The 14,570-nt window shown below is 34.7% G+C and overlaps 1 protein-coding gene across 1 annotated transcript in view; it reads right to left on the bottom strand.

The window, feature by feature from the left end:
* Nucleotides 1–14,570, bottom strand: part of LOC136026461 (arf-GAP with coiled-coil, ANK repeat and PH domain-containing protein 2-like) — a gene marked incomplete in the record, with an annotated part of 109,865 nt that overhangs the window by 35,349 nt on the left and 59,946 nt on the right. Inside the window, 2 exon segments of the mRNA XM_065703059.1 lie at nucleotides 3,850–3,962; nucleotides 14,001–14,198. Coding sequence (XP_065559131.1) covers nucleotides 3,850–3,962; nucleotides 14,001–14,198 — 311 coding nt within the window.

Raw genomic sequence — 14,570 nt, 5'->3', positions numbered from 1 at the left:
AATTTGCATATATTTTTTTTTTTGGCTAAATGGCTTTCTCATAGTTTTGATCGAATGATTTTGAGAAAAAAGGTATCGGGGAAGGAAGCCTAGTTGCCCTCCGATTTTTTGGTTACTTAAAAAGGTAACTAGAACTTTTAATTTTTTACGAATGTTTTTATTAGCAAAAGATATACGTAACTTATAAATTAGCTTACGTAACGAACTTTTGTATTCTCATGTTTTTATTACATATATGAGGGGTTCACCCCCTCGTCACTACCTCGCTCTTTACACTAAAGCTTCTATTTTGTCCCACTTCTTTAAGAATGACCCCTGAATCACAAAAACCGTAGAATAAATAGTTTAAATTACTATAAAATACTTTAGCGTAAAGAGCGAGGTATTAGGAGGAGGTGAGCCCCTCATATGCGCAATAATTTCTGTTCGTTTTGATTTTTAATGCTGCTCCTTACTTCCAGTTGAAAAAACTTTTTCACATTTATTTTTTCATTGTTTTTTTTTAATAATGTCAGAAAATCACGAAATGCCCTAAAATGGCAGAAAACAAGACTTTTCCCGGGTCCAATCTGTATGGTCACTTAAAAAATAGCTTTAAATTGACATTTGAATGAGCTTCCTCCTAATTATCTTGGACCTTTGGGTTGATACAATCACCTCTGGGGAAAAAACAAAACAAATAAACATGCATCGACGATGTTACTTCTGAAAAAAAAGCGAAATTGCACATTTTGAAGATTGGAGCTTTCGGCGTAGTTGAAAAGTCCATAAATTATGTTTATGAGGATGACAACCCTCCCCCTCCCCACAGTCCTCAGCTTTAAGCTCCCAATCACCACTGGGGATTGGAAAACAATATACGAGAAACAACAGAAAAACAGCTAAAAATGAATTGCAACAAATGAATCGCAGAAAGCGCAGTAATGCAAAACTTATTTTTTTAACCTGATGGAAAAATGTGCTCAGCAACAGCTCCCGTACAGGCCAGCCCATTTTAACACCAAAAGTAGGATGAGCAGATAAGCCACCAAGTGTTTGAGAAAGGCATCTCGTCACGTTTAAATGATAGTTTTTCTGTTGGTAACAATTGCTGTGCAAGTGATTGAAATATCCAGAGATTTTCTCAGTGTTTTAACTGTCCAATAAAAGGATTTATCCCTATTTGAACTATTATTTGTATGTCATCTCCATGAAATTTGATACTTAGAAGCATTTTTGAAACAACTATCTATTCTAAAACAGATTTTTGTACTTCTAGTTGTAGATAAAGAAGTCAATGCTGTGAAATAATTTTTTGATCTACCTACTTTTCAAACTAAAAAAAAATGGGATTTTTTTTTAATCCTCATGCAAATACCTATGATTGGGATGTATAATCAACTCCATAGGAAATACTGCGTGGTTTTACACGTCGTGTGATAGAAGTGTGCTATACATAAATAGTTTAAATTACTAAAAATACTTTAGCGTAAAGAGCGAGGTATTAGGAGGAGGTGAGCCCCTCATATGCGCAATAATTTCTGTTCGTTTTAAGTTTTAATGCCGCTCCTTACTTCCAGTTGAAAAAACTTTTTCATATTTATTTTTTCATTGTTTTTTTTTAATAATGCCAGAAAACCCTGCGCTCCCTTCATGGAAATTTTCTTGCCCCCTGATAAATTCCTCGATGGAAAGTTCTCCCAACATATCCCCCTCTTCTCAATCCCTTCCCCCAACCAAAAATTCCCTTGAAAAGTCTGTACATTTCCCAATAACCATTACTATATGTAAGCACTGGTCAAAGTTTGTAACTTTTAGCCCCTCCCACGGGGACTGTGGGGAAGTAAGTCGTCCCCAACGACATAGTTATAAGGTTTTTCGACTACATTGAATAAAATGGCTATCTCAGAATTTTTATCTGTTGACTTTGGGAAGATAATTAGCATGGGAGGGGGCCTAGGTGCCCTCCAATTTTTTTGGTCACTTAAAAAGGGCACTAGCACTTTTCATTTCCGTTAGAATGAGCCCTCTCGCAACATTCTAGGACCACTGGGTCGATACAATCACCCCTGGGGAAAAAAACAACAAAAAAACAAACAAACAAATAAACACACATCCATGATCTGACTTCTGGCAAAAACTACAAAATTCCACATTTTTGTAGATATGAACTTGAAACTTTTAAAATATGGCTCTCTGTTACACTGAATCTGATGGTGTGATTTTCGTTAAGATTCTACGACTTTTAGGGGGTGTTTCCCCCTATTTTCTAAAATAAGGCAAATTTTCTCAGGCTCGTAACTTTTGATGGGTAAGACCAAACTTAATGAAATAAATTTAAAATCAGCATTAAAATGCGATTCTTTTGATGTAGCTATTGGTATCAAAATTTCATTTTTTAGAGTTTTGGTTATTATTGAGCCGGGTTAGTTACTATTGTACTATACCGCGAACTGTTTGATTTTACAGATTAAAGAACACACAATAAAAAAAGGACCACTTTTTGGTCATAATAAAAAAACAGAAATGTACCAAAAGAAAAGAAAAGTAGAAGTATCCTACAGCAATGTCTTTAAAGAGGCGAGCTCTTTAACCAATTTAATTAAATAACGAGCTCAATAAACAAAAAAAAAAAAAAACGTTCCGCTTTTTCGTCAAAATGCATATTAAGAAAGGTACAAAAAAACGCAAGAATTCTTTAGCATCCCATGAATGGATTCGCACCCTTTTGGAAAAAAGTCAACATTTCATCTTTTGTCGCCAGGTATAAAACAAAAGCAAATATATATATAAAAAAAAACAGCATTCGGTTAATATTTTACTTATCTTTCTGTAGTTAGCTTGGAAATTTTGCTGGGTAGCACCAGGCAGTGGTTTATTTTTTTTTTTTTCGCTGACAGGACATAAAGTCCTCTTTTATCTCTTAACTCCATGCTCCTTGCTCTTAGGAGTCAGGATGTGCCTCAACTATGAATACTATCAATTGAAAAATAAATAACAATACATTCCATGGTTTAGGTCGCTCATTGCCATATGCCATATGCTTATGGAGATTCAGTTGACATTTTGCAAGGCCTTCTAAAATCATTTCCAGTCCTGATTTCATCTTGAAAACAATTCTTAAACACTGGATCGTTGAGAACTAAAATTGCTCGGAGTTCCTCTTTAAATATCAAACAGATTTTTCCGTCAAAGCAAAGACTATAATTCTTTACGTTATATAGAAATTCTGAAAAAAAAAAAAAAAAAAAAAAACACTGAGTAATGTTCAAAACCTGACCGAACAATTTTTTGATAATTTCACAATTATGAAAGACTCAGCATAGCAAAAACTACCAGATACCGACACAGCCAAGCAGAGTCGTGATATTTTCATAGTCGTGTAAGGTTTCTTAGCTATATTTTATTCACCCCAAAGGTCTCCATCTTTAGAGGGACACACACACATATATATATATATATATATATATATATATATATATATATATATATATATATATATATATATATATATATATATATAAAATATGTATATACTCAAATCAAGCACCGAGGTTCAATTAAATAACTTTTTTTTTAATTTTCTCCATCGTTTATTTATAATCAAGATCAATGAGGATCTGGTCTTTTCGACAATAAGAACAGAAAGTTTAAAAAGCAAATAGAATAGAAGATCTTTGTGCATTTGGAAGGTAAAAACAATTCGAAGTTCCCTAAAATATAAACATTAAACTTTGTCCTTTTAGTTTCTAAATGGCTTAACATTTTTACAAGCCTTGTGATTACAATCCTTATTTTTACAAGCAATGATATTTTATACTTTTTATAAAATAATGAAGGAAAATGACAATGAAAACAAGGGTAGCTCACCAACACAGACGACAATTCCCAGGTTGATTGATGCCCACTTGGCATCAGTGGAGCCACAGTCACAACAACGGTCGTTTCCAGGAATTTTTCGAATCGTTTCATAAAACCCGTAGCTGAAATAGCGACATAATATTAACTATAACACAACAAGTAATTTCCATATATTATTATATAATGCAATATCTACAATCATTGGGACTTTGGTTTATTTTACGGCAAACTAGCAGAAAATTTGAAGTCAACAAGATTGCCAGATCTAGCAGGTTAAGCTCTATATTTTTCAAAGTCCCAGAGAAAAAAATGTGTACAGAGTTCAGAAGTAAAAGCTAATATAGAGATAGTCATTAATTTAAAAGACCTTAGAATACCATGCATAATAAGGCTGTATTCTCTTGAAGAAAATATAAAAGACAATAATTCCATCAAGTTGAGACCACCCAAACTCTGCAATCATTATAATTTATTGTTTTGTATTGAAGTCAGGCTGTTTCAGACACCAGGTACTCTGAGCACATCACTGAGAAAAGCCATTCAGAAATTTTATAGGTCAGCTATAGCAGGTTCTATATATCTTCAGCAACCAGTGGTGCTAACGTCAACAATGTCCAGAGTGCTTCACATCGGCTTAAGACTTTGCAGATGTATGGCGAAGTCGTAAAGACGGTTGTAACAAAGGAAAGTGAAGTCCTCCGAGCTTATGGGCCTTATAAACTACAATTTTTTTAACCCTAACAGATTCGCTGAAAAAAGACAAAAAAAATATGGATTTGCTTCACCCCAAAAATGGCGATTTTTGAATAAACAGTGAATAAAACAACAAATTTATCAGGAAGGCAAAAAAAACAAACAACTGTTTAATCCAGTATAATAATTTGGTCATCAGGAAGCATATACTTCGACTGCAGCATCCCAAAAGACGTCACTCTACATGACATGTCGGATGTTGTTTCGCTCCTTTTTAATAATAGACTTTTTGATACTAGGCTCCCTCTTCTGTCAATTCCAATGGTCTCACAGCGTTTTCACTTAGGTTTCTCAAAATCAATAAAAGGTTAGCGGAAAGTCCCCAAAAACTCCCATTATCAATACCAAAGCCCCCACGGGTTCTCACATTTTGCAATTTCTTCAAAACCACTAGTAGAGCATTGTTATGTAGACTTACAACAACAGCTATATAAGACGAATTATTTTGCAACTGAAGAGCTGTTACGTGTTCGAAAATGCCTTCTTTTGACGTTTGAAACATTACTACTGCTACTAATAATAATAACTCACCGCAGCACCAAGCCGCCTGAGGCCACCAAAGCTATGCAGGCCTCTCCTCCATCTTAATCTATTCAAAATCTCCCTCTTTACACTCTCCCAGAAAGTTCCCATTTTCCTCTAATATTTTTTTTTACAACATCCTCCCAGCCCAAAGGTAGACGACCTGCTTTCCATTTAGCCCTAGAGGTTGGCCGAAAAAGACAATCACTGGCAATCTTTCATCCTTCATCTGTAGAAGGTGCCCTAGCCGTCTCACTTTGCCTCATAACAGCCTTAGAAAGCGGGATTGAACCACACTTTTCGTAGAGCCAACTATTTGAAATACGGTCAGTCAGCCGGGTACCCAAAACAATAGGCAATTCCTCTGGAAACCGTCTAGGAAATCTTTCCTCGTTTTTCGAAGCCCCCATGCTTCAGACCTTATCTGACCACTGTAATCGCTGTAGCTTCCAATATTCTAAAAAAATTTCACAGACTTGTCCTCATATTCTTTCAAAATTTTTTAAACTATGGAAAAACCTCCATAGTTTTGGGTATTCGACTTGTAACATCTTCACTGCTCTCACCGTATTTACTAATGATACTACCGAGGTAAGTGAAGCTGTCCACCTGATCGATCTTTTTGTTACCAAATGTCGCTGTTTCATCTTTTCACTTATTCCTAACCTTAGCGACTTAGTATTCTTAACATTTATTTTCAAACCTATTCTATCACCCAAAAGTCACAAAACCTCTAAAACCTCGTTTATTTTCCTCGCTTTTTCCTCTAGGATGCTTGAATCACCACTATAGTCCAAGTCCAGGAAAGTTTCTTTTCCCCATCTAATTCCGTGTTCTCCCATTGCCTTCCCTGTGCTCCGTAACACAAAGTCCGTCAAAATGGTCCATATAAATGGGGATAGAACACAACCCTGCTTAACTCCTGATTTAATACGAAACCAGCTGTTGGCCTCATTTCCTACCTTACCCGCAGTAGTGTTGTTCTCGTATATAACACTAATCACCTTAATATATGTGTCTGGTATGCCAAACAAGGATAAGACCTTTGCTAATGCTCTTCTGTCAGCCGAATCAAACCCTTGCTCATAACCTGAAAGTGAAAATTTGGTCGACAAATCCACTACCCTTCCTAAAACGGGACCGATCTTCTCTTAAAACTTTGTCTACAGCTTCTCTCAGTCTAAAAAGTATCATCATACTAAGTAATTTGCTACCTACAGCCTAATGCCCCTCTAATTACCAAAGTCACTCTTAGAACCTTTCTTATAAAGGAGCTTAATTAGGGTTTTCCTAAAATCACTAGGTCTTCTCGTTTTTTCAAAAATCACAGCTTGTCTCAGTCTAAAAAGTATCATCATACTAAGTAATTTGCTACCTACAGCCTAATGCCCCTCTAATTACCAAAGTCACTCTTAGAACCTTTCTTATAAAGGAGCTTAATTAGGGTTTTCCTAAAATCACTAGGTCTTCTCGTTTTTTCAAAAATCACTATCGACTAGCCAAGTTCGATTTTGATTGAAAGATTTTAGCATCAGATCCTGGATTCTGGGTCACATGAAGGGAATTTAGCTTTCAAAGGATCTGTCAAAATCTACTAAAAATTCGAATTTTAAGAATAGAAAGGTACTTAGAGATGTACCTTGAGTAATGCCTAAAATTTGAGAAATAAAACAACGCTCAGGTTCTGTTCACCTTCCCGTAGTAAGGAGTAATACGGCGTGTAGTGTGTAGGAACACGAGTAAGCGAAATACACCTTAGTTCTATTTACTGCAATACATGGCAAATAAGAATGGTTAATCGGTCTAGTCAGCACGTCAGATGTGGATATGGTGGTCAAAATAAATATAATATTTATTTTATATAACTATTTTAGGTAATTTGGGTTATTAGACCACGCATTATATCACGTAAACGTGAACTTATTTATTTGCATCAGAATCTGTTTACACTGAGCAAAAAAAAAGAAAACTATTTTTAATCAGAAAAATAATCTAGATGACTAATTTAAACATCTTTGACGTTTTTTTATGGTAGCTGTAACATTAAATTTTTTATGTGCAGAACTTGCTGCTCGTCTCCAAAAATACATGTGGCACTTTTTGGGGCCCACTTCATACTGCATTTCATTTTCAGAATAATATTTAAAGTTGTAGTTTAAGCTTGTTCTGTCTGCCAGACTTTATGATTTTTACTGCACTATCGCTACGTTGGATACAACAACGTTGGAGAGGAATGAACCGAAATGTAACTGCCGATTTTTGATTTACATTGGTTCGATTCTGGCGGTGTATTGCTCTCAAAAAGGCAATTACAATAAGTAACCACATCAATATTTTTTCAATATTTTCCACGTCAGGAAGACTACCACCTCGAATCATAGTCGATTTGGTTTCCGTCCCAACTCCCACGATACTTCCGCATATGTTCGAGAAAAAGGATTGGAGAGAACCAAGCTGTACTGTCAGAGCTGATACAGGATCATTTATTTCTGAATATTTGTAGATGTCATCACGAAAATGAAATCAAGTGTGGACCCCCTCTTCTCTAGACTTCTAGATCGCTCAAGTCCAACTAAGGATCAGATTAAGGTTCACCATCAACAATCATCAAAACATAACTCATTTCTTATTTGACATTATACCGTACAAAAGATCCTACGCCGTAGGTTTCCTTTTTATTCTCATTTACCAAACCTTAAGAAATCGAGTTGCACCCTAGAAATCCTCTAATTGTTAAATAAAAAAAGTTTCTCCCTGAAAGACCTCAAAAGAGCCCATTTTAAGCGGGAAATCCCGAAAGTAAAAACCATGGGTTTCAATCTGCCGTTAATTTATTTATCGATGTTATTTTGAACTTGAGCCGAACTACTCAGCGTATTAGGAATATTTTCACCTCACTTAACTATGAGTATGCAAAATTCGGCAATAAACTTAACGTCAAAAAGCCCGAAATCTCAGTCTTCAATAGGGAGCAAGAGCCCTCAGACACTATCTCTTTCGGAGATAGCAATACCAAGACGTTTGATCACATTACTTACCTCAGCCTACCCATAGTGTCTTGAGTAAGGTATGTTCAACGCATTCTGATAGCCTAGATTGAATGCTGAGTTGAGCTTTCCTCACATCTTACCTTACAAACAGGTAATGTTTAACTCATCGTCTCATTACGAAGATTTTCAGCATGGTATCCCTACCACAGTACTTGTATATTCCACTATTCGGGATATGAATGTTTATAAATTTCAACGAGTCTAAGCTTCGCTCAATTTTTCCCGTAGCATATCTTCTACGTTTCCCGCCTTTGACAAGTTATCTTATCATATGAGAAGCATTTGTTTCCAACTTCTTTTTACCTAATCTGAACCATCCATGGTCCCCAGCAATTAACCGGCAATTTTTTCTCTCTCTTCTTCTTTTCAAGTGATCACTGTCTTTATCAGTGTTTTGTTGTTGATTATTTTACTATTATTTACGATGGGGGTTCATCATCTTGTTATAGAAGTATTTTGCCATCTCTATAACCTCTATTAATGTCAGTTAAGTGGTGCATGTTTTCTTCTTCTTCTTTCATGACCCGTGTTTTTTTTTGCGAAACGGATGTATAAGCACATAAGCTCTTACATGCGAATAGAAGAGCCGAAAAATGTGTTTGGTCTTTCAGCTGCCAGATTAGCAGCTGCCATTTTAAGAAGTTTTTTAATCCTCTCAGACACGAAAAAAGATTTTGGTTCCAAAGCCAAAATTTACAACTTTTATTTTGTACACTAGAAGGAAAGCTATATGACTCATTACATGACTCATTTTGTATACTAGAAACTATTTCCACTAAGAAATACGAACTAGATTTATCATAAAAATTCAACTAAAAATGTATGATCATTTTGGAAAACGGCACACTTAAAAATTCCATCAACTAGTATAATCCATTGCCGCTAATATTTTTCCTTTACTATGGTATTGGGGTTAGCTGATACACTCGTTGAGGACTAATAGCCCGGAAATACAGTCTTGGAACATTAGACACTGTATAGAAATGTCCCTAAAAAGGTGAACATAGAAGGCAGTTCTGAAACTGTTTGATAAAATCAAACAGGAAAAATAAGCATTTTTCACTAAGCAAAGAAACGCAAAACAAAAAGAAACACAAAATATCAGTTCAAATTAATAATATTGCAGCTGAATCTTCAAAGGTTATACTAGAAAATGAAAATGAGCCAGCCAAAAACCAGCCACAAAGCAATAGCATTCATTCTCTAAACATACAATTAACCTTTTTCCTATTAAGATGGCTAGTTGAGCAATTTTAGTCCGTACAAGTCGCTATATAGAAGTTTGATTGTCCAGTTGCGGAAGTTCAAGTAATATTATTATTACAAAAGAATCGGTGTTTTTGTTTTCCTAAAATCTGAATTAAAAAGTGGAATCGTTCTATGAACCAGGAAAATATACTAGTTCCTGATGTGACTACAATACTTTGTAATACCACCATTATCATGATTCTGTATCATCACCGTGTCCCTACCATATAAAACTACACACTACAAAACTACACGCTACACAACAAAACTACAAATCTAAATCCATAAAAACTACCCAACAAGCTCAAGGAAAGAATGCGTATGAACATCTATCATTAAGCCCCAAGAAGCCAAACGTATAAGTAAAACTATTTGTAAATGAGCAATCTTCATCGAAAGTCACGAAACATTTTCCAAACACTCAAATTTGACCGTAGATACGCGATACACTAATCCTGGAACCAGATGGCAATGCTTGTTTCTACATAAACGTGGTTGGAAACATACAAAGTAACAAAATAAGCTTTTCCTTATAGACTTGACAGAGAATCATCTGACGAAACTCAAATAACAGATAATGAAATAACAACCTGAAAGTTTATTCTAGTTTTAAGATACAAATATTACGGTTTTAAAAAAATCTTTCGCACAAGATGGCAACATTTTTAGAAGCTCCTACTAAACAAAGACAAAGACAACATTTTAGAAATCAATTTTCCAAATCGATTTCTAAAAGCTATGAAAGCCATTAATCTTTGAGAGCTAAGAAAACAGATAACAGCTGCTAATGTCAAATTTCTTTCATAATATAAAAAATTTTGTTGTCATCACATGTCCCCTCACCGCAAAGCAAAAAAGTTTATAAGTCTACTAATTTTAAGCTGGCGAGGGCAAAAATGGCTTCCTACGTCTCTGTTGAAAAGTTGGCGATGAAATATGGTATTGGAGGGTTGTTGGGCTAAGTTTGATTTTGGAGGGGTAGGCGTAGAAGGGGCAAATTTCCCATTTTGGATCTCTGGTCATATGGATTGAAAATCCTTGCGTTATTCCTTTAAAAATTCAAATCCAAAGATTTTCCTTGCGGTTCAAGCTAAGGGAATGTACTGTTTCTTTATAGGGGTTCTAATTAAAAGTCTCTCACATTTCTCAACTATAATTAAAAACAAGAATTGCCCACTTTCGGCTTTTACTAGGTTCTAGCTATGGCTGAAACCACGATCTTGTATACGAAAATACAGTTTTTCGTAAAAAAGTGATTTGTTTTACAAATAATTTTTTCTTACTTACAGAAGGGACTAGATGTAGCCTTTTCCTTTAAAATGAGCTATTAAACATCTCTCTATGATTTTCTGATAGCCTACTGGCCCAGGTAGAAAAAAGTTTTTCAAGGTAGGGAACTGTAAGTCTCCTGTATAAGGTTTCCGACCAGTCTGATTCCAATGGTGAAGTTTTCATTTCGACCAGATACCAATTTCGAGGGATTTTAGATTTCTTTTCAAAACCACTGTAGTTTGCCATTTCTGAATCACTGTCGGATGGCAATTTTTTCTCATTAGGCAGTTTTTTTTCAAAACACAAATTGAACTTTTGGTTTCTATGGGGCGTGGTTCACCTCGTACTAGGTTGCAGCAACTGTTGCAACCATGATTTGTCAATCCAGTATTGTACGAAAATGCCGATTATCGAAAAAAAATTTTTTTAACTATTATTTTTTTGTGAATTACAAAAGCATGTAGATGTTCCACGCGGAATTAAAAACAGAAAAAAGATAGTTTTAATGCAGAATATCGTGCTTGCTGCCACTTTCTTTGTTTTTTAAGCCAATGGATTTTCCTTGTTGTTCAAATGATGAGACCGTAAGGGTTTTCAGACAAGTCGGTTCAAACAGTGCATTTTGTGTTAAGATTTGACACCATGTAGCGGTCTTTGGGCTATTTTTTTTTAGTATGGGACCTGTTCGTACGGTAGCAACAACTATACTAGGTTACAGCTACCGCTTTCACCACGATATAGCTACTGCTGCAACCATGCTCTTTTTTAAGTTTAGCTTTTACTGATAATGTCTAAACGAGTTTAAACACTAAAATAAAGAAAAACTATTTAAATTTTTTTTAGGTATTTTTCTAGTTTCAAATAAAAAAAGTATAATTGTTGCAAAGACACCGTCAATATTTTTCCAGTTTACACAATAACCTTAGAGAGTCTGAAATGAGAACTAAAAAAAAAATAAATTTTATTTGAAATTTTTCAGATATATTACAAGTTTCAATTCAAAAAGTACAATTGCTGCAAAGACACTATAAATATTTTGGCATTTTATATAATAACTTTAGAGATTTGAACTGGGATTTGAAACAAAATAAATTTATTTCAAAATTTTCATGAATTTTTTCTTTTTTCAATTCAAAAGGAAAATTTGTTGTTAAAACCCTTAAAACATTACTGACTTTTATATAATTATATCTACGTGCTTTTTTATTACCTTAAAGATAGCGTTTTCTACTACAGTTTTAAACAAAAATACAGTTCTTTGTAAAAAAACTGATTATATTTTATAGATTTTTTTTTTTAAATAAAAAAGAATTTTAAATACTTCAGTTTCCCTTAAAATGAGCCATTAAACAGCTGTCTTCGATGTTCCAGTGCCCAGCTATCTGCGAGAGAAAAAAAGAAAAAAAAGAAAAAAAAAAAAGAAAAAAAACTGTCAATGCAGAATATCGTGGTTGCAGACACTTTTCTTGATTTTCAAACCAATACATTTTCCTTGTTATTCAAGCCAAGGGACGACAAGTTTTCTATTTAGGGGTTTCAGACAAGGCAGTTCTAAAGCTGTACTTCTTGTTTTGATCTAACACTATTTTCAGAAGTTACGGGCTATTACATTTTTTAGTATTGGACGTGATCGTCTCTTACAAGATTGCTAGCTACCGCTGCAGCCTGAATGTCTGCGGATAGAAGACAAGCAACAAGGAGCATCCTTAAATAGAAGCCTGCCGTTTGCCAGGGCCCAGTGGCTAGTAATTGCAAAAATATTTGTTTATGTTTTAACAAGGGATTACAACAATTCAAATATATTTTGACAAGAGATTACAACAATTCCAAAACCTTAAAAAGGAAAAACAAAAGTTTGATCCTTAGAAGAAATTGTTTTTTATAAATCGGACTTGCTGTAACCATCAGATATCTTTGAATAGACTTCCGTATGGAAAAACATTAAATTGTGTAAACTGGTAAGTTGATTCCAATGCTGTGCTTTTGATCAGTGTGTATTGGAATTAGGTATACTGCATAACTGAAAGCGTGAATTGAAACATCTTTTTTCTTTATTTTATACTCCGTTTATTTATTTTTTCTATTATTCATCCTTATATATTTTTAAATATCATCTGCATGAACCACAAACTGTTTGATACAACCCAACGATTAAAGTTATAGAAGAAGAACAATGACGTTGAAAAGTCCAATGAATAGTAGAGAGGTTTCCGAAATAGCGTATGCTTCGTAATTAACATATCCTTAAAGTGTGATTTACAACAGTCAGAGTTGTATGAAATTTAAACGTTAACATTTATTAATCAATAATCATCAGTGTATTGGAATTTAGGTATGCTGCATAACTGAAAGCGAGAATTGAAACATTTTTTTTTTTCCTATTTTTGTACTCATCCTTGTATTTTTTATTATCACCTGTATAGATTGGAAAATCTTCCAAACACTTAAATTCTATTAGAGTTATCCGAAATAATGCGATTCAAATATTGTCCGGTAAGTGTATTCAAGACTCACCACGAAATATTTACAAACAAATTAAAATTCTATCAGCAACTGGCCTTTGGGATTTTCATACATTAATAGTTATGTTTCAATATCATAACCATCAATTGCCCAACTGTTTTTGAGTGCATTTCCTACTAGGTTCAATCCCCCCGCGCACGTCAACCGCAACAGGAATAGTTTTCATGCTCCTTAGGCCATCAATACCAGGTCAAAATTTTATTTTGTTTATAGGGGAATTGAGGATTAAACTAATTCAATTAATGAAACAAAAAATTATATTAGTTTGACTCATTTTAAGAAAAAGATTAGAGATTTAAAATATTCGAATAATGATCTTTAGTTTTGCTAGATTTCTTGGTGGCTTAGTAATTTGTTCTTTTTATACAATTAAGATTATGTTTCACGTCTGGACTCCTGTTGGAAGCAATTTCTCGCTGTCTACTTGTTTATTTTTTCTTCAATTTATTTTCTTTTTTAAAGTCATGCTAATTAACTGTTTCTCATCCCATATACAGGCTCTGTTTCTTGGGTGGATGTTTGATTTAAATAAAAGATTCCAGAATAACAACATAATCAGAGCTTTCCTTGAGAAACACATGGTAATTATGACAGTGGATTTCAATTACTTTAATATTAAGCATCAGAGCATTGTTTTGACATGACATTCTCCGGTCAACTGATCATTAGACGACTCCCGGTTTTTATTTTTTCTTGAACTAGCGGCAACCCTGCTTAGATATTTTTAATTTAAGGCGTTGTTTCTAGAGCTTACTCATGTAAGTAGAGCCCACTACTCGTAAAACAACTTACTTTCCGGTTTTTGAAGAACTGGATGAAAGAGAGCTGGATGAAAGACTCTTGTGTAAGCTACGAGCTTCAGGAGTCTGATCCTCTCTATTGTTTTCATGGTTATTGAAGGACTGCTGCAAGGCTATACCAATTGCCTGTTGAAGGGCTAAGAGCCAGGCGTTGAATGATTCCTCAGAATCTGCTTGAAGTGTGTGAGACCTAGAAATTATAATATACTAGCTGTTGGGGTGGCGCTTCGCGCCACCCCAACACCTAGTTGGTGGGGGCGCTTCGCGCCCCCCCCAAGCCCCCCCGCGCGCGTAAGTCGTTACGCGCCATAATAGTTACGCGCCATTGTAGTTGTGTCCCTATGTCCCACCTGTGAATATAGATAGATATATATATATGGTTTTAACTACGTAAAACTTGCGAATATACAACATTCTTTGCTGTCCCATTGTCTTTGCATATAAATAGATTGTCAGGTTTACCGACTCTTGAACATGCAACATATAATGGTCCATGGGAAAACAATCTGTATTCAGATCTATACCTCATGATTCTAATGATTGCCCTTGAGCTTTGTTGATG

Source organism: Artemia franciscana, chromosome 4 (genome assembly GCF_032884065.1).
Source record: "Artemia franciscana chromosome 4, ASM3288406v1, whole genome shotgun sequence".
In the NCBI taxonomy this organism is placed as follows: domain Eukaryota; kingdom Metazoa; phylum Arthropoda; class Branchiopoda; order Anostraca; family Artemiidae; genus Artemia; species Artemia franciscana.
This window is presented reverse-complemented; position numbering and strand designations above follow the sequence as displayed.